The 20,677-nt window shown below is 42.4% G+C and overlaps 1 protein-coding gene across 3 annotated transcripts in view; it reads left to right on the top strand.

Annotated features, from left to right (window-relative positions):
- The window catches only part of EDEM2 (ER degradation enhancing alpha-mannosidase like protein 2), a 45,830-nt gene that overhangs the window by 14,047 nt on the left and 11,106 nt on the right, over nt 1-20,677 (top strand). For all 3 annotated transcript variants that reach the window (XM_081149975.1, XM_081149973.1, XM_081149974.1), the window contains exons 3-8: nt 4,211-4,421; nt 4,619-4,729; nt 6,616-6,655; nt 9,741-9,846; nt 13,634-13,759; nt 18,312-18,523. In XM_081149975.1, the coding sequence (XP_081006101.1) occupies nt 4,315-4,421; nt 4,619-4,729; nt 6,616-6,655; nt 9,741-9,846; nt 13,634-13,759; nt 18,312-18,523 (702 nt within the window). In that variant the 5' untranslated portion in view covers nt 4,211-4,314. The remainder of the gene's footprint in view (nt 1-4,210; nt 4,422-4,618; nt 4,730-6,615; nt 6,656-9,740; nt 9,847-13,633; nt 13,760-18,311; nt 18,524-20,677) is intronic.

Genomic DNA, 20,677 nt, shown 5'->3' on the forward strand with positions numbered 1-20,677 from the left:
GGAATTCCCAGATACTTCCCTGCTGAAAGTCAAAGAGGAACTAAGGTGCCTTGACTTCCAGCTTCAGTGAATTCAACTTTTTGCTATGACTTTCCAGCAAAAAGGAAGGGCATGTTGAATATAGAATCACAAGAAGCTAAAGCTAGAGGACACTGCAGAAGACAGGTTTTCACTTTTTAATTCTGTATTTGACTTTTCTTCATACTTATCATTAATTTTGTTAATGCAGTAGATTATAGATTGTCTGGCTCCAAATCTTGGCTCTACCACTTATTTAGTGTTAGATGCTGGTTGTTACTAAAACTCCCTTCAGTTTTTAAAATCTGTGCTTCAATTTTTTAAATCTGTAAAATGGTGAAAATAATAGTACTGTCTCAGAGGGTTTTGGAAAGGATTAATGGCGTCGATGCATGTGAAGTACTAAGAACAGTGCCTGGAACATAGTAAATGGTATACAAATGCTTGCTATTATTGATACATTTTGGTCATTTTCTTATTAGCGTTACTAATATTATGATTCATTTGACAGTCAAATTTCATTTGGAGTGTTGTCCGGCTATGTTGTTCTGTTCCATGATTGTTTCTAGGGGGAGATTTCTGCAGTGAATGTGTGCTGAATTCTGTCTTCTGATTTTTTTTTTTTGTTGCAATAACTCTGTATGAACCTATTAATATTTTCCTTGTGCTGAAAGATAGTCTCAGGCTCTCATTTTCCAGATATGGAAACTGAACCCCCAAAAGGAAAGTGACTTCCCTAAAATCACACAGAGACATGGCTAAGCCAATAATAGAACCCAGGGCTTCTGAGCACTAGTCCAAGGCTTGTTTCCCTCAGCACAGAGTCCATTAGGCCTGGGTGAGTTTCACAGCAGGGAAAGGCCCAGACCTGAAACCTGTGATAGGCTGAAAAATGGCCCCCTGAAGACAACTAGGTCCTAATCCCTAGAATCTGTGAATGTTACCCTATTTGGAAAAGGGGTCTTTCCAGATGTGATTAAGTTAAGGATCCTGAGAGGGGAGATCACCCTGTATTATCCAGGTGGTACCTAAATGCAATCACAAGTGTCCTTATAAGAGAGGGGCAGAGGGAGATGTGACACCCACCCATGGAGGAGGAGGTGATGTGACGATGGAGGTAGAGACTGTAGTGATACAGCCACAGGCCGAGGAATGCCAGCGCCATTCTCTTCTCCAGAAGCTGGAGAGGCAGGGAGCACATTCTCCCCATGAGCCTCCAGAGGGAGTGTGGCGCTGCCAACATCTCGAATTTGGCCCAGGGAAACCGATTTTAGACTTCAGGCCTCCAAAACTGAGAGAATAAATTTCTGTTGTTTTAAGCCACCAAGTTTGTGGTAATTTGTTACAGTAGCACAGGAAACTAATGCAGTGCCCCTGTGTTGTTATCAGTTTCCCATCCATCTGGCACCTTCAAGAAGTTTCCAAAAACATCCTACTTTTCAAGTGTCTCTTCTGCCAGGCACTATGACAAACACTTTACATGCAATAGCTAACTGAATCCTCATAATACCATTAGGTAGGTAATAGTATTATTCCTACTTTACAGATGAGTAAAATGAGGCTCAGAAGAAAAACTGGTGGGGCTATACTCCTAATAGGCGATGGAGCTAGTATTCCAACTCAGGTCTGCTCGAATCCAAAGCCCACACTTTTAACCTCTATACTGTTCTACTTCAAGCTCTCTGGGTTAAGTCAAGGCTTTAATTCTCATATCAATGGATGGCATTTCAGGATATTTATTTGAGGGATATTTTCAAGAATGCTTGAGCAAAGGAGACCATATTTGTCTGCATTCCAGTTCAAGGAACTGAGCTGCCACTTCTAAAACCTGACACAATGGGTCCAGGCTGCCTGTCACTAGTTCAGCCAACTAAGCAGAGACAAGTTTGAATCATATATGAATGTTTATTCATATATGCCATCAGTATGGGAGAGCAGGAGGGTCATCCACATAAAATCTGCTTTAACTCTCCCTCCCCCCTCCATAAGGCACTTATATTGGGTAGGACAAAGATTATATGAGGCAGGCAAAAGGAACTGCATGCACGGGGAAGTAGGCAGCACAAGTAAGAATGGGTATAGTGGTTCAATGCGGGTTTGCAAAAGGGTGGAGGGGATGTGGGCAGGTGGGGCTGGAGGGTAGGTTGCAAAGGGCGAGTGCCTCCTGTTTCAGGAACAAGATTGCTAATCTTTCCATGATGATCATTCTAAGGTTAACTCTCATGTCCTGAGGAATACAAGTCTCAGTCAGGTTAGAATGTGCTTTCTCTAATCAGAACAGAACAATCATGGTTAACAGAGCATGATTAATATTTCTACCCCTAACACTTCCATCTGACTTTTTCACCAGAGAGAGGAGGATGGCCAATCCTAGTGGTGGCGGTGGAAAAACAGCACCAGGTGTTAGACTGGTGGAGTCAGACCGGACTTTGGTTCAGCACTCTCAGTACTTGAGTTCTGGCTAAGAAAGAATTCAGAGTCAAGACTCAAACTGTAAGAGAAAGTTTATTTATAAAGTCACAGAAGTAGAAGTGAGCTGTAGAAGAAGTGGGCTCAGGAAAGGAGTTATGGGGGAGAGAGCACACCCTGGGGAAAGAAGAGGGTGGGGAAAGGCGTGGGCATGCTCCATAGAGAGAGCTGCAGGAGGGTCCTCAATCCTGAGGGCTTTTATCTGGAAGTCTCAAGGGAAGATCTCAATAAAATATTCATCACTTTCCTGCTGTCTCCTCAGGGCTGAGGTCTCCACTAATTGGTTGGCCCCAGGGGGTCACTAGTCATTGCAGCTGGTCTTGATGTCAGCCATAGTGTTGCTGCTCTGTCTGGTTTCGCTGCTCCTCAGGGCCTGGAGCCAAAAGACAACTGAAATCTAGAAGTCATTTCCAGGGGTTAATGTTTAAGGGAGTGGTCTGCAAAGGCTGTAGTTTTGCCTGTTGCTAGGCCCCTGAGGCTCTCTGCAGGTGCTCTGGTGACCCTCTGCACCTGGCCTATCAGTTCCTACTCTGCTCATGCCTGCCTACTACACTAGAATCATGGAAAGCTGGAGTTCAAGGATCTCAGAGGTCTTTATTCAAACCTCTCATTTTATAGACAAGGAAGCTGAGAATGAGAGGCAGTTTCCAGGGTCACATTTAGAGGCTTTACATGGACTTGAAGTTGGAATTGAATTCCAAGTCTCACTTCAAATCCAGGGATGATTTTATTGCACATCACAGTGCCCAAAGTCATGAGTGTTGCTATGATCTAAAACGCTGACCAAACTATGGGAACTTGTAAGAAGGAAAATGGAAAAATGTGTTCCAAACCTTCTCAAAGCTATAGTGCCCCAGGGTCTTCATTCTCACCTGGGATACTCTACAGGGCTGCAGCCAATGACATGGTCCAGGGGATTGGGATGGGGAAGCTTCTGCACTGGGATGGAGACTGAGGATACCATTAGAATGTAACCACAACCCAAATGGGAGGAGAGAGAGCCCTAGCCGGCTGGCTCAGTTGGTTGGAGTGTCACCCTGTACACCAAAAGGTTGCAGGTTCCATTGTCCGTCAGGGCACATGCCTAGGTTGTGAGTTTGATCCCCGGTTGGGGTGGGTACTGGAGGCAACCCATGGATATTTCCCTTTCACATCCATGTCTGTCTCTGTCTTTCTCTCTTTCTCACTCTCAAACCAATCAACACCCCCAGATGACGATTAAAAAACAACAATCCAAGTGGGAGGAGAGGAATGTCAAGAATTCATGAATTTCTAGAACTGACAGATTTCTGGAAATCTCGAGTGGCAGCTTTGGACAAATAAATGCAAGCTGTGCCTTACACAATCAGCAGGGAACCGGTTTGCGAAACTCAGTAGCCTAATAGTAAAGGCTGAACATTCTTTGTCCATCTTTATATATAAATACACCCTCTCAAACTCAACAAATGTTGAGTCCCTGCTGGCCCCTGCCTTCATGCTTGATAAGGCGACTTTAAAAAACGATAATGTGCTTCAGCGTCCCATACAGTCTTAGTACACCACAAGTGCTCAATAAATGCTGTTACTAAACCATTAATTAATTACAGTAGCTGTGAGAGCCACTGTCTTTAAGACACGTCGACCTCCGATCTAGAGTATATATCCCAAGATGCTCTTTGCCTGGGTCCCGCCACCAGTTGCATTCTGGGGCTTGTAGTTCGGAAGTAAGCGACGGCTTCATCAGCACGCAGGCGCAGTGACGCGGTTCCCGGAAGAGCGCCGGCGGCTCCCGCGATGAGCAGCTGGCGGTGGCTGCAGCCGCCGCGGCGCTGACTGGACACGAGCTCTATGCCTTTCCGGCTGCTGCTGCCGCTCGGCCTCCTGTGCTTGCTGCTGCCACCGCACCAGGGCGCGCCGGGCCCGGATGGCACCGCGCCCGACCCCGCCCACTACAGGTGAGGCGGGCAGGCTCCCCCCCCGCCCCCCCTCCCAGAAGGGGAATGGAGAGCGCAGAGCGGGTCCCTCCCTTTCCCTCGACCCCCGGCCCCCGGGGGCTCGGACTCTGCCTCCGGGCGCCCGGCCGAACGGGTGGTTCCCGCTTGCCACCTGTCTCTCGTCCTTTCCCCCGCCTGATTCTCGTACCCCGCCCCAGGGAGCGCGTCAAGGCCATGTTCTACCACGCCTACGACAGCTACCTGGAGAATGCGTTTCCCTACGACGAGCTGCGACCCCTCACCTGCGATGGGCACGACACCTGGGGCAGGTAGTGCGAGCGGAGGAGCGAGGGGGAGGCCGGGGTCCGGCGGGCCGTCCTCGGCGGGCGGGACCTCTGGGGTGTCCCCACGGTGTCCCGACCGGATCCGGAGAGACCGCCGACCAGGGCGAGGCCGCGCGCCCCCAGCCCCCCGGAGATTGGGTCCCGAGGTGGGAAAGGCCTGGGTGAGCCTGGCGGCCTGAACCTTTGCACTCCAGCCACCGGCCTACGGACGGGCACCTGCTGTGGGGACGTGGCGCACCTGGTTTGTAGAAGGTCCGCCAGAGGCTCGGGGAAGTCGGGAGGCGCGGCCCGCGCGCTTCACGGGGGAGGGGCCAACCCCGGAGCGGATGTGACTCCCAAAGGCGGAAGTTGAGAGCCGCTGCTTCGGTGAGGTGGAAGCCCGCTGCCGCGGCACCCTCGCCTCGCATAGCACCTCTCTGGTACTGTCGTCGTCTCTTGGCCGCCGGTTTGCCTTTCTCACACTAGAATAAAAACCTGGAAGCGGTGGAACTCTCCGTCTCGTTCCTTCTGAGTCAGGAGATCATTGCATTTAACTGAAGCTGGCATCTATTAAACGCCGTGCTAAGCATTTTACCCTGTTATCTCATTTAATTCTCTTAACGCTTATCTCCATTTTACAAATGCGTATGCTACGGGCGGGACAAATTAAGTAACGTTAACACAATTGGCGTTGGTTTTTGTTTTTTAGTTGAAAAAGTAATACAAGCAGATGGCAAATTCACACAATACAAGGTCATAGAAGTAAAGGAAGTATCTCCCATACCCTAGAACTCGAACCACTTTCTTGTGTATCCGTCCAGAAATATTTTCAGTTTATACCATCATACAAGTATCTTTTAAAATTAACTTTTTATTTTTTATTTTTTATTTATTTTTTAATATATCTTTATTGATTTCAGAGAGAGGAAAGGAGAGGGAGAGAGAGATAGAAACATCAATGATGAGAGAGTCATTGATCGAGCCCGCAACCCAGGCATGTGCCCTGACTGGGAATCGAACCCTGATCGCCTGGATCCTAGGTCTATGCTCAACCTCTGAGCCACCCCCGGTGGGCTAAAATTAACTTTTTAAAGGCATAACTTACACATAATAAAATACACCCATTTAAAGTATGTGGTAACCACTATTACAGTCAACAAGTAGAACATTTCTGATGTTCTGATATCACAGTCAAGGGACAGAACACCCAAAAAATTCCCTTGTGCCCCTTTTTAGTTAATCCCTCTACCACCAGCAGCCCAAACAACTGCTAATCTGCTTCCTTTCTATATGTCTCTTTTTGAAAATGCAGATAGAATCATAGTATACTGCCCACTCTGTACCTTACCTTTTTCATTTTACAATATAGAGTAGCTTAACATTAGCCAATAGAACTCTTTTTAAAGAACTCAATAACAGTCTTTTTGATAACCTCATAATTTTGTGTTCTTTGAATGTACTACAATTCAATTAGTCACTTTTCAGCTGGTGTGCATATGGGTTATTTTTAGCTTTTTGCTGTTCTAAACTGACAGGAGCATTCTCAAGCACAGAGTTCTGTGAACTGTGAGATAAGTTTGTAAGTGTGGAAAAGCCTGTACTCTTAGCTGCAATCTCATACTGCCTCCCTATGGCAGAGAAGAATGCCAGGGAATGGAGGCAATGTGTTTACTTACAGTTGAGCTTACATCAGTTCACTCTCCCAGGTGCATTAAATGGGTCAGAGGTTCCTGGCAATTTTCACAATGGCTTCTCTGTTCTGACAGGCAGTGGGATAGGCAGAGGTATTGCGGTGCTTCATGTATTAGGTTTTTGGGTACTGATCTGGGGCAGTCTTGATATGTGGTGTTTGATTTTCTTACTAAGCAGCTGGGATTTCTGTCCTTTTACAGCTTTTCTCTGACTCTAATTGATGCTCTGGACACCTTGCTGGTAAGTGTCTCATCTATTCCTTTTCCTCTTGGCAGCTTGACTGTTGGTGAAAAAGGAATTCTTCACCTAGGTCTTTTATTTTCAGCTCATGATTCTGAACCATTCAGGGTCTGGTTGCCCAGCTAGATAGAGGAAAACGATGAATTCCAAACTTTTTCAAGTTTATTTATTCAGCAGATGTTTGTAGAACACAGACCTGTGATAGGCCTATACAACTTTACTTAGTGGGGGATACAGAGACTTTGATGCCCTCCTTGTTTTCAGAGGCTTACATTCCAATGGACATGTTCAGTGATAAATATAATAGCAGTAGTTAGTTAGTGTGTCATGTATGTGCTAAGCACTTTACATGTATTAGCCTGTTTAATCCTTCCAACAACCCAATGAGGTGAGTACCTTGACTCCTTAACCACTGAGAAATCCAATGCTTAGAAAGATGAAATGACTTGGCCAGCATACATAGCTATGAAATGGCAGAGCTAGGGCTTGAACTCGATTCTACACGATTCCAGGCCTTAACTGTCATCCTTAAAGAAGCCTCAAGAGAGGATTTCACCACTTTCCCCTATTTCAGTACTTCTGGTTCTCTGTCAGCCCTTCTCATTTTTATATATTAATAGTATTTACATGATTGTGATCACCTTGTGGATATAATTTCACTTTTTTTCTTCCCTTAATGTTAATTTGTGTGTACTTGTCCATTCATCAAATATTTATTGATGACCAACTGTATGCCAAGCACAGTGCTAAGCTCTGGAGTTACAATAGTGAGTTTAAACAGACTCCATCCCCGCTTTCCTGGAGTTTATGAGTTTAGTGAGAGAGACAAAAAATGGAAGATTAACCCTGAAGGATATGTAATTACAAATTGAGGTGAGTGTTCTGTAGGAAAGGAACATGGTTCTTTGAGTGGTTATAACTAAAAGAAGTTGACCTAGACTAGGCGGTCACAGAGGACTTCCCTAAGGTAATGAAATGATACTTCAGTTGGGATCTGAAGGAGAAATAAGTGTTGACTAGGGAAGTGGGGGAGGAAAGAGTGTTCCAGGCAGAGGGAACAGCCTGTGCAAAGGCCTTAAGGCAAGCGCCGTAAGAGAGAGTATGGCTAGTGCAGTGAGTTAAAGGAAGGCCAGTATGTATGGGATATAGGGAAGGAAAAGGGGAAGCAAATGGGGCTGGAGGGATAGATGGGGCCCAGATGATGTTCACCTTAAGGATTTTGATGTTTAATTTGAGAGAATGGAAAGTCATGGACATTTCTGAAGTAGAGGGCAGGATATGATGAAATTTCTGTTTTGAGCAGATCACTACCTTTAATGTGGAGAAAGATTCATGTAATCATTCAACAAACATTTCTTGAGTAATTCCTTCACGGACCATGTGCTGCACTCTGGGGGAATGCAGGAATGAGTGAGGCTCTTGTCCAGTCAAAGATTCCCTTAATGGGGGAAGAAACAGATGCCTTAATTAAGAGTTGTGTGGATGAAGTTACTAGAGTCTTTTAAAGGAAGAAGAGGTTAATTTCAGCTGGAAGAATCAAAGGCTTCCTGGAGAAGGTGACATTTAGACAACCAAAGATAGGTCGGATTTGGAAATAGGAAGACATAGGTTGGAGTGATTTCTGGCAGAGGGAACAGCATGTCTGAAGGCAATTTGAGATCGGGGGAATTGGGTACAGTTTTACTGAGTAAATGAAGATATGTTAGATGAAGTTGAACCGTGAGAAATATGGTCAGAAGGTAGGTTCAAATCATAGAGGGCCTTGAATGCCAAGATAGTCAGCATTGTTTGGGTTGCAAGCGACAGATGCAATTCAAACTGATTAGACAAGAAGGAAATTTACTGAGTCAAATAACTAAAAAATCCAGGTAAAAGCTGTCCTCAGACCCAGCTGGATCTAGTCATAAAAACAATGTCTTCGGGAATCTCTTTCTCATCTCTTAGACTATTTAGTGGCTGTGTTCTCAGGCTCTCTCTATGTTGGCAGGGTAGCCAACAGTAGCTCCCAATTTACACTGTACTCAGTAACATATGTGTATAAAGAATCTACCCTTTTCTATAAATTCCAGAAACGAAGTCTTCTTGATCCGGCTTGGGTCACATGCTTATCCTTGAGTAAGTCACTTGGCCAAGATACAGTACACTGTCTGGTTCAGGTCAAGTGCAGCTGAGGGGATGGAGGCAGCCGCTCTCAAACTATAAGAGTAACTGTGGAAGAAGGGTGATTTCTCAAGGGAAAGTTGGGGCGCTATTATCAGAATAAAGGCATTGGGATTGTATTTGGCTGATGGTTTAAACAAAGAGGGTTTAATGTTTTCAAATAATAAACAGTTTGAAGGTAATTTCTAACATTGGGTCAGCTGCTCAACTGTGCCATCAGAGACCCAGGCTCTTTGTATCTTTGCATTCTATCATTAGTGTATTGACCTTCATTCTCATCCTTAGTTCCTCGTGGTCTAAGATGGCTGCCACAGCTCCAGAAATCGAGTATGTTTTCAAGGCAGAAAGGCAGAGGAATAGTAAAGGCCACACCAGCTGTGTCTATCCCTTTTTGTTAGGAAAATAGAAGCTTTCCTAGAAGTGCCCCCAGTAGACTTCTCAAGGCTCAGAATTGGTTGGGTAACAGTCACCTCTAGCAGTAAAGGAGGCTAAGACAGCAAATACCTGGATTTCCAGCCTCTGTGGTGGGGGCTACAAGGGTAAAGAAGATTGGGAATCAGTGTTGGGAGAACCAACCTGCAGTATTTTCCACAAGGGTGAGTATGAAGAGAAGGTTAAAAACAACAGGCATTTACTGCAAATAGCAAACTAAGATTTCCTTAATGTGGTCTACAATTTATATCGTTTTTATACAGTTTTACATTGTTTAAATGGGTACTCTTGAATTGGTACCTAAGAGTTTACCTAACCAGTCTCTTGATGTTGGGTCTTTGTGAATTTTAGCACTCAGTGTTTTCTTAAACAGCAGGTCTTTAGGTGAATAAGTGAGGGCCACTCCTGCTTAGGATCCCAGACTCTTAATCTAATATTTTCAATGCCTTCAAACCTGAGAGAGCCTCACTGTCATGTTTCTCTTTTCTCCTAGATTTTGGGGAATGTCTCAGAATTCCAAAGGGTGGTTGAAGTGCTCCAGGACAACTTGGACTTTGACATTGATGTGAATGCCTCTGTGTTTGAAACCAACATACGAGGTAAGGGCTACCTTCTGTGGCCTTTGGAAGAAAACAGAGTGTGGAGTTTTTGCCTCTGTGTAAACCAGGAGGTGGTAAATCAGATCTTAAGGGCTGGCTGTGCCAGGGCATGTGGCCCAAACCAGTGACTGACAGCTCTTCTTCCTTCTTGGAGGGTAGGGTGGGAAGGTCTCGGGATTCCTCATCAGTTTCAGACATGAGCAGGGGACAGAGAAAAGACTGGAAAGAAATATGTCAGAATTACTCACGTAGTTAACATATATTCAGTGCTAGGCATACAGCCGTGAACAAGAAAGGTGTAATCCTTGCCTTAGAGTTTATTGTCTAGGAAGTGCTAACCAATAGAACTTTCTGTGATGATGGAAATGTTTTATATCTATGTTTTCCAGTGCAGTAGCCATGAGCCACATGTGGCCATTGAACGTTTGAAATGTGCCTACTGCAACTGAAGAACTGAATCTTTAATTTCATTTAATTTTAATGAATTTCAATTTCAATAGTGACACCTGGTTAATGATTACTGTGTTATATAGTGCAAGTCTCAAGTATTAAGTTTCCATACCTGGAGGTCCATCAGAACCTCTTGGGACTTTTTAAAAAGTTCACATGTCTTGACTCCACTTTAAACCAATGAATCATGATCTCTTGGTTGGGTCCTAGAATCAATTATTTAGCAGGTTTCCAATGACTCTTACGGAGGTAGCACAACCCTTATTTTCAGTGAACCTCTGGACTGCCAGTGGCTAAATAGCTGTCACCTTTGGATGGCAGAGTTATGTTTCCCCCCTTATGGTGCTCCTCTTTATTTTGTATGTTGTTTGCAATGAAACTTATATTACAGAAATGTGATAAATAAATTTTTTAAAGATTAGATTGCAGAGGGACAGCATGGTATAAAATCCTGATTTAGGAATCAGACTTGAGTTTGAGGCCATGCTCATTGCTTTATCACACAACTTCTGAGCCTGATTGGTCACCTGGAAATTAAGGTTGTCCTTATACCTTTGTTTCAGATATGAATATAATTATACCCGCTTTCTTTTGCCCTGTATATGTGTTTCTACCCTTTCGATCTTTCTGTCTTTTTATGATTAGCTGTGTCTTTTGTAAATTATGTATTATATTTTTTTTATCCTTTCTGACAATCTCTCAACTGAAACATTTAATCCATTTACATTTAAAATAATTACTGATATATTTACATTCATTTCTGTGGTATTATTTTATGTTCTTTGCCCCCATCATCTCTATGTTCTTTTTCTCTCTCCTTTTTTGTCCCTTTTTTAGACTGATTTTCCTCCTATTGCATTTTCCTTTTACTAATTTAGATATTATGCATAATATCTAGCTTTTTAAATAGTTTTCCTAGAAAATTTAACAAACATAACCAAGTCTAAAGTTAATGAAAATCTTCATTCTCCTAAATAAGACAGAACCTGGCTCTGAGGATGTCCGGACCTGGGTGCTGTAGTCGTGCATTTTAGCTCTTCATTTGAAGCCTTCCCTGCATCCTTCTTTTACGCAGTTGAAGTTTAGATTTATTCATATATTTACCACTTTTTTTGACCGTCTTTCCATGTTGTGTCTCAGCCCTTACATCTGTGATCCCTTTCCTTCTATCTGAAGTACTTCCTTTAGAATGTCCTTTAGTGCAGGTGCGTTCCTGGCAAACTTTCTCAGCTTTTGTTTGTATGAAAATGTCTATCTCGCTGCATTTGTTCGGCCTTTGGGGGCTATTTTTGTAGGGCACCTGGATCTAGGTTGATAGTTATTTTCGGTTAGCACACTGAAGAAATTTTTCCCTTGTCTTCTGGTTTCATTGTCGTTGTTAAGAAGTAACCTGCCAGTCTAATTATTATGTCTTTGTAGATAATCGGTTTTATTTACACCGGCAGCCGCCTCTTTTAAAGAATTTTTATTATGGGAATTTTCGAACATCCATAAAAGTAGAGAAAATAGTATAATGAACTGGATGTACTCATCACTGAGCTTTACCAATCATTATTACATGGACTCTGACTGCTTTTGAGATCTTTTTTCTCCTTTGGTGTTCTGCAATTTTACTGCGATATGTACGAATGTGGATTTCTTTTTATTATCTTGCTTGAGATTGCTGGATCTGAGAATTGGTGTCATTTATTAGTTTTAGAAAATTTGTAACTATTTTTCTTCTCAAATATTGCCTCCCCCCAGTTCTCTCTTTTTAGAATTCTAGCCAGATATATGCTGTACCTTCTTACTGTACCCTCCAAGTCCCTTCTGTACCTTTTAAAAGTCATTTTCTCTCTTTATGTTTCATTTTGAATAATTTTTTGTGAGTCTGCCTTCAAGTCCACTAATTCTTCAGATATATCTGCTATTAAACCTGTCTATGTAGTTTTAAACTTCAATTGTTATATTTTTTCATTTTTAGAAATTCTTCTTAGTTCTTTTATATGTAGGCTTGGTCGTTTTTAAAATTTCTAGCTACTTGCTCATATATTCCCACTTTTATTTGTTTAAATGTGCATGGTGGGACAAAAGTAGGTTTACAGTTGTTCTTATGGAAAATAATACAATAATTAATAAATAATAATATAAGAATTAACTCTTATGTTTCACATACTTGCAACTGTAAACTTCCTTTGGCCTCACTCGTACTACACATAATTTTGTATTCTGGGTCTGGTGATTCCAGTATCTGAAGTGGTGGTAAGTCTTGTTCTATTGTCATTTCTGCTGACTCTCACTCATAATACTTTGTTTCTTTATCTGTTTTGTGATTTATGTCTTTTTAAAATATATACTCATTCCCTAGACTTCACCTATGGGATTCTTTGAGGCCTGGGTTGTTGGTAGGTTCTTCCAGATATAGCTGTTCACTTCTGCCATGTGGAGGTACTGTCTTCCCAAAACCACTTTATGCTAAGGATTGGAGGTTTTCTAGACTTCCCAGTTAGTGTGAATCCAGGCTGTAAACCTTAATACCAGCTTGTAGTTACTAATTCTTAGGGGAGGTTTTTTCCTCTTTACTTGGCATCAAGATTTGAGGCATGACTTTTCCTTACTGTACACAATGGGAGGTGTATAGGATTTGTTTCTAATTTGTCCTTACACAGAGCATATAATTCTTTCAGATCCCAGCTTTATGGAGGGATCTTTTATCACACTTCCCACTTTGGGTAGTTCCTGCCTTTGTCTCTTACTCTCCCTTTGCCAGAAGAGGTGAAAACGGAAGCTCAAGGTCACCAGTTTTTGTCATTGAGAGAGCCATTCAGGCTATCTATTTAGCCATATATCTAAATACAGAACCTTTGTGTCTTTTTATAAGTCCTAAATGTTATGTAATAAGTTGGCATAGATAAATGGGTAAAATGAAGGTAAAAACTACTCTGCCCACCATCCCCCCCCCCGCCCCCATCCTGAGGTTTTGGTGCAGGATTGGGAGACAGTGTGACCAAGTAGAGTCAGACAGACCTGGCCCTACCACCCACTAAGATTATCCAGGGAAAGTCCCTTTACTTCTCTTAACCTCACTATCTTCATCTAAAGATGGGACAATAGTACTTAATGTTTGGTAAATGGTAGGGACTAAAAAAAAAAAAAAAAGCCGTTTTTGTGGCCCACCAAGAGAACAGAACTCTGTAAACTTAACACTGTGCCAATATGTGGGAATAAGGGACTCTCTTTCACTAGATGGCTCTAGTCCCTTCCCAGTGAGCCACTAGTGAGAGTGTTTAGATTTCATTTGCACAAGGAAAACACTGGCCCTTGGAACTCTGACACTTGCTTTTTGTACCATCTGTAGTGGTAGGAGGACTTCTGTCTGCTCACCTGCTATCGAAGAAGGCTGGGGTGGAAGTAGAAGCCGGATGGCCCTGTTCTGGACCTCTCCTGAGGATGGCTGAAGAGGCGGCCCGAAAGCTCCTCCCAGGTAAGACCTGCACTGACATGAGGGGAGATGAAGTCCAATAGGTCCTGATTCCCTTGCTGGAGATGAGAGTGGCAGTGCTGGATATTAACCCTTTATCACATGTATCATTGGTGAATATGTTCTCCCATTCAGTGAGTTTTTTCATTTTGTTGATGGTTTCCTTTGCTGTGCAAAAACTTTTTAGCTTGATGTAGTGCCATTTGTTTATTTTTTCTTTTGTTTCCCTTGCCCGAGGAGATATATCAGAAAAAATATTGCTCCAAGAAATGTCCAAGATTTTACTGCCTATGTTTTCTCCTAGGATTTTTATAGTTTACAGTCTAACATTTAAGTCTTTCATCCGTTTGAGTTTATTCTTGTGTACAGTGTAAGAAGGTGGTCTAGTTTCATTTTTTTGCACATATCTGTCCAGTTTTCTCATCACCATTTATTGATAGACTATCTTTGCCCCATCGTATGTCCCTTCCACCTTTGTCAAATATTAATTGACCATAAAGGCGTGGGTTTATTTCTGGGCTCTCTGTTTTGTTCCGTTGATCTGTATGTCTGCTTTTATGCCAGTAACATGCTGTTCTGATTACTGTGGCCTTGTGGTATACTTTGATATCAGGTGGCATGATTCCTCCAACTTTGTTCTTTTTTTCCAAGATTGCTGTGGCTATTCAGGGTCTTTTGTGGTTCCACATAAATTTTTGGAATATTTGTTCTAGTTTTGCGATAAATGCCATTGGTATATTGATAGGAATTGTGTTGAATCTATAGATTGCTTTGGGTAGTGTGGACATTTTATTGATGTTAATTCTTCCTATCTATGAACATGGTATATGCTTCCACTTACTTGTATCTTCTTCAGTTTCTTTGGTGTCTTATAATTTTCTGAGTACAGATCTTTTGAACCCTTGGTTAAATTTATTCCTAGGTTTTTGGGGGTTTTTTATGCAATTGTAAATGGGATTGTTTTCTTAGTTTACCTTTCTAATAGTTCATTATTGGTGTATAAAAATGCAACTGATTGCTGGATTGATTTTGTATCTTGCTACTTTACTGAATTCATGTATCAGTTCTAGTAGTTTTTAGGTGATCTTTTTTTTTTTTTTAAAGCTATCATTTTTTTTTTTTAAAGATATCTTTATTGATTTCAGAGAGAGGAAAGGAGGGGGAGAGAGATAGAAACATCAACGATGAGAGAGTCATTGATCAGCTGCAGCCGGCAACCCGGGCATGTTCCCTGACCGGGAATCGAACCCCGATCTCCTGGATCCTAGGTCGATGCTCAACCGCTGAGCCAAGCCCAGCAGGGCTAGGTGGAATCTTTATGGTTCTCTATACACAGCATCATGTCATCTGCAAATAATGACAGTTTTACTTCCTCTTTTCCAATTTGGATGCCTTTTATTTCTTCTTGTCTGATTGCTGTTGCTAGAACTTCCAGTGCTGTGTTGAATTAGAGTGGTGGAAGTGGACATCCCTGTTCTGTTACTGATCTTAAGGGAAATGCAAAAACTTTTAGTTTTTGCCCATTGAGTATGATGTTGACTGTGGGTTTGTCATATATGGCCTTTATTACTTTGAAGTATGTTCCTTTTATTCTTACATTGCTGAGAATTTTTTGTCATAAATGGGTGCTGGATTTTATCAAATGCTTTTTCTGCCTCTGTTGATGTGATTATCTGGTTTTTATCCTTCATTTTGTTTCTGTGGTGTATCACATTTATTGATTTGCCAATATTGTACCAACCTTGCATCTCTGGGGTAAATCCCCCTTGATCATGGTTTATGATCTTTTAATGTATTGCTGGATCCGTTTTGCTAATATTTTGTTGAGGAGTTTAGCAGCTATGTACGTTAGGGATGTTGGTCTATAATTTTCTTTCTTTGTAGTGTCTTTATCTGGTTTTGGAATTAGGATAATGCTGGCCTAGTAAAGTGAGCTTGCAGGGTGGGTCTTCCCTCTTCTTGAATTTTTTTGAATAGTTTAAGGATAGGTGTTAGTTCTTCTTTGAATGTTTGGTAAAATTCAACTGTGAAACCATCTGGTCTAGGACTTTTGTTTGTTGGGAGATTTTTTTATTACTGCTTCAATTTCATTAGTTGTAATCTTTCCAGATTCTCTGATTCTTCCTGATTCAGTTTTGGAAGATTGTATGTTTCTAGAAATTTATCCATTTCATCCAAATTGTCCAGTTTGTTGGCATATAGTTGTTTGTAATATATATATTTTTACAATCCTTTGTATTTCTTTGGTGTCAGTTGTTACTTCCCTTTCATTTTTTATTTTATTTGGGTTCTTTTTTTTCCTCTTGATGGTCTCATTAAAGGTGTATCAAACTTGTTTATCTTTCCGAAGAACCAGCTCTTGGTTTCATTGATCTTTTGTATTGTTTTTATACACTCTATTTTGTTTATTTCCTTTCTTCTGCACACTTTGGGCTTTGTTTTTTTTCTTTTTCTTTGGGGTTGTTCTTTTTCAAGTTTCTGTACGTGGAAAGTTAGATTGTTTATTTGAGATTTTTCTCGTTTCTTGAGGTAAGCCTGTATTGCTACAAATTTCCCTCTTAGGATTGCTTTCGCTGTGTCCTATAGATTTTTGGGTTGTTATGTTCTCATTTTCATTTGTTTCAAGGTATCTTTTGATATCTTCCTTGATCTCATTGTTAACCCATTCACTGTTTAGTAACATTGGGTTTTTGGGAGGCATGAAACAAGATCAAAAAGGAGAAAGTGCTTGGAGAACACAAATACTGTTGAAATTGGAGGGACTTATTTTTAGCTAAGCTGTGTGCAGGGCTGCAGACCAAGCCTCAGTGAGTTTGTCTGGCGGGGCAGTAGCTGGGCTCAGCAGCATCAGCTAGACACGCTGGACACTGTGTTCCCTTCAGGGTGTGGTGGAGGCTGAGGGCTGGTCACACCCAAACACATCACGCTACGCTTTCCACCAGCCTCTTGGCCACCTCACTTCTCCCTTTCACACAGTACTTGCCTCTTGTCCTTAGGGAAGAGCTGAGGAGAGTGAGCGATCTGAGCTCAGGTCTCACTCATGGCTCACTGCCTGAGTGTCTCCTTACAAACATCGTGTTCAATGTGATTCATCCCTAGAGGAAACTCTGCCTGGTTGCTCTTTTCTTTTGTATGTCATTTAAGAAAATTTCGTACTGAGAAATAACCAAATTGAAAAGTGCATATTGGAACCAGTACCAGTGTATCTACCACTGAAGCCATGAAATATAATTTTGTCACTCCCCCTCTGTAGCACTGCTTGATTTTTCAGAAATATTCCTTTGAGCCCTTCTTGGCTGTGACCTGCGTTCTCCTTGCTTGCCACTCATGCCTTCCAGATAGCAAGTTTCTCGTCTATAGCAAAGCTGCTGAACGTTGTAGTTCTTGGAAGCTTTGATGACTTTGTTCACACTTTGGTGACAAACAGGCTGCTCTGAGTTGTTTGACCTTTTGGCCTGGAGAGGAATGGCTGCCTGTGTCATTCCTTGCTTTGAATCTGAAAGTACTGGGGTGGGGTGGGCAGGGCATTGGGCTTGTGGGGAGAGGGACAGGGAGTGGGACCACGGCAGGCATTCTCACCCCAGCTCTGTTTGGCTCTTTCTGTGTGACCTTTGAGTTACTTCTTTGCAAGCTTGACTTTTCCTACCTGTAAATTGAGGGTTGGACCATCTCAGTGGTTTAGTGGTTTATGTCCATTAAAATAATAATTTGGCCCCTAAACTCTTTATTTAAAGTTGGGATCTCATACTGGCTCCTGTGTTTAGAGCAGTAGATGTTTCATGTCAAAATAGTGTTTAAAAAGTGTATGAGGAGAATCAGAAGATACAAACTTCCAGTTATAAATAAGAATTGGGATGTACTATACAACATGATGACAATAGTTAACACTGCTATATGACATTTTTGTAAGTTGCTAAGAGAGTAGATCCAAAAAGTCCTCATCACAAGGAAAAAAAAATTTTTTTTTCTTTTTGTATCTGTACAAGATGATGGAGGTTAACTAAACTTATTGTAGTAATTGTTTCACAATATATATGTCAAGTCATTATGCTATATACCTTAAAATTATACAATGCTGTATGTCAGTTATGTTTCAATAAAATTAAAAGAAAAAATTAAAAAGCATATGAATGGCTTCTAATCGGGCATGCTTTTCAGTGTGCCACAAGCCCCACCACTCCCCATGGTCTAAACACCTGCTTCACACTAAGTTGCCTGCCTGGCCTTTGAAGGTAAAGTTTAAAATAAGTAAAAATAGCTCTGTTATAACTAAAGTGAGCATGTGTGGCATGTGACAACCTAGAGTGCAGCCCACTGCTTTCTTTCTTGTCATGGCCAAGAGTCCAAGGGTCATGTGGACCACTGTTTGACATCATCTGACTTAGGTGGCCACTAAGGGCCCTCCAGTGACATACTTCCTTCTCTGGCTCAGTCTATAGTAGATCGTCCAGGAGATAAAGAGGGAAGTGGTGGCCAAGGCCTCAGGCTTTGGGCCTATATCCAACCATTCCTTCTTCCCCGCTGCTGTCTGGGCTCATAATTTATGGTTGTTCAGCCTTTCAGACCCCCACCGGCATGCCATATGGAACTGTGAACCTGCTTCATGGTGTGAACCCGGGAGAGACCCCTGTTACCTGTACGGCAGGGATTGGGACCTTCATTGTGGAATTCGCCACCCTAAGCAGCCTCACTGGTGACCCTGTGTTTGAAGACGTGGCCAGAGTGGCCCTGATGCGTCTCTGGGAGAGCCGGTCAGATATTGGGCTGGTAGGTTGGCTGCACCCTTCCTGTCTCAGTCAAGTGAGCCACCTTGGCCCCTGCTTACAAGGCTCAGGGCTCTGAGTAGCAAGTTACAGTCCAGCCAGAGGCAACTGAGGTGACCTCAGGGGTGGTCCAGCACTTAGGCTCATGATGCCGAAAGTAGACCAAGCATCCAATTCATGTTTTGGCTCAGAGAGAAGAGAGCATGAGAGAACATCCTCTGGCAGGGAAAAGGGGCTGTGTTAAGCTTTGACTTCTTAAACTTCTTCGATTGCTAGGGACTGGGTGGTACGCTTCATGCCCCCTTAGATGGTCAGCCCATCTGGTCCTCATTTTCACTGTCTATTTTTGTTTGTAAAACTGTGTGCCTTAGAACACTGGTTCTGAGAAATGATGAATGGCTATTCCATGAAAAAGTGATTCCCAGTCAATTAAGTTTGGGGAATACTATATATAGGTTTTTTTTTTTTTTGGAGAGTCATAATGAACATGAGCAGGTTAAATGTTATTAAATTCTATAAAAAATAAATCTCAACTTTGCTTAACTCAACATTTCCCAAGCTTATTTGACCCCAGAGCTTCCTTTTCCTCTCTAATACCTATTAACCCATGGAAACTTAACACACTCAGGCCACTTGATCTCTAAGGTCAGTTTCAGCTCCTAAACTGGGCAATCCAGTGAAATTTACAGTAACTGAGCTAAAACTATCCAGGAAATACCATTAGATTAGTCAGAATATGGTTTGAGCCAAACCTTTCTATATCGAAACTGTGTGATCCTGAGCAGGCCACTCAACCTGTCTGATCCACAGTTGCTTCAGCAGTGATGATGATGTATTTATACATCCTTTGCTGAGTCATTGTAACTTATAAAGACCGTTTACTGAAAGTGACTCAGGTAGAGGCACATTTTATGCAAAGTCTAGTTCTAAGTCAGCTTGAAAAGTGAAACTCCTGTGAGCGATCCTTGAAAATCCCTTAGGAAGGTGCCTCACTGGAAACCTATAGTAACTCTGTTATTAAGTCCAACACAGGCAGTTTTTTCTCTAGCCCTGGAACCGTAGTGGACTCTCTGGGTGCCCTGCTTCTATCTTCTCAGCCCTTTCCATTTTTGTGCACACTGGCCTGTCTTCCAACCGCCATTATCCATGTCTTTGCCTACCAGATTTTTCTGGTGTCTGGATCCTGCTGTTTTCCTTTGACTGGAAGTACCAGGACTTAATGCTAACCCTGGAGCAATTCTCAATCAGTGACAGATACTGATGAGAACTTGTGGATAATCACCCCAGTTCTCTACCCCACGGGTGAAATAATACTGAGGCTCCTGCTCTATGTTGACTCCCAGAGCTGCCCCTTGGAATTGAGCTCCAGTTCCCATGGTGGTAGCTTGCCTGATGGCACACCCTTTAGGGGCTGCCTCCTTTCCCTACCTCCCTTTACTCCTCCTCTACCAGCGTTTCCGGGGACTCCCCTTCAAAATCAACTGCTTGCAGTCTTCCTTGCTTAGGGTCTGCTCCCTGGAAAACCAACCTAACAGAACAGTTAGCAGTTGCTTTGATTGAGTAACAGATGAAGTTGTTAGCTTCCATCAGGTTCTAAGTTATATGGACAAAATACCTCTTCATTTAAATGTTTTAGATTTTATTTTAAAATGGTTTTACAAGTCACATGGTTCACAAGGATACAAAAAAGGTCACCCAGTGCATCTGTGAAGTCTCCTCTGACTCCTGCCCCCCTACCCAGTTCCTCTCCTTACAAGTAACCACTCCATCAGTTTCTTGGTTGTACTCCCAGAGTTGCTTTATGGAAATATGTAAAATATGTCTTGTGTCTTTAGACATTGGAATCACATGCGGAGTTCTGAGAAATCTAAGACAGATTGTGGGAACAGCAAGTTCTCATCTCCCAGCTCATACTCATTCTAGACAGGGCATAAACCTCCAAATCACTGTTTTTCATTTTTTGCCCAGTGTGGATATTAAGTCCTCATAAATGTGCATGATGTGCATCTCCACTGTACAGATATGCAGGAGAGCTGGGCATGGTCCACCCTTGCCCCCAACCCTATATCCTGATAGCCTGCATGTCTCTGAAGAAGCACTGGGTTGCCTGCCTCACATCTCACTAGGCAGTAAGGGGTGCAGGGAGGTCCTTGTTTTA

This window comes from Miniopterus schreibersii (assembly GCF_964146895.1).
Source record: "Miniopterus schreibersii genome assembly, chromosome: 10".
In the NCBI taxonomy this organism is placed as follows: domain Eukaryota; kingdom Metazoa; phylum Chordata; class Mammalia; order Chiroptera; family Miniopteridae; genus Miniopterus; species Miniopterus schreibersii.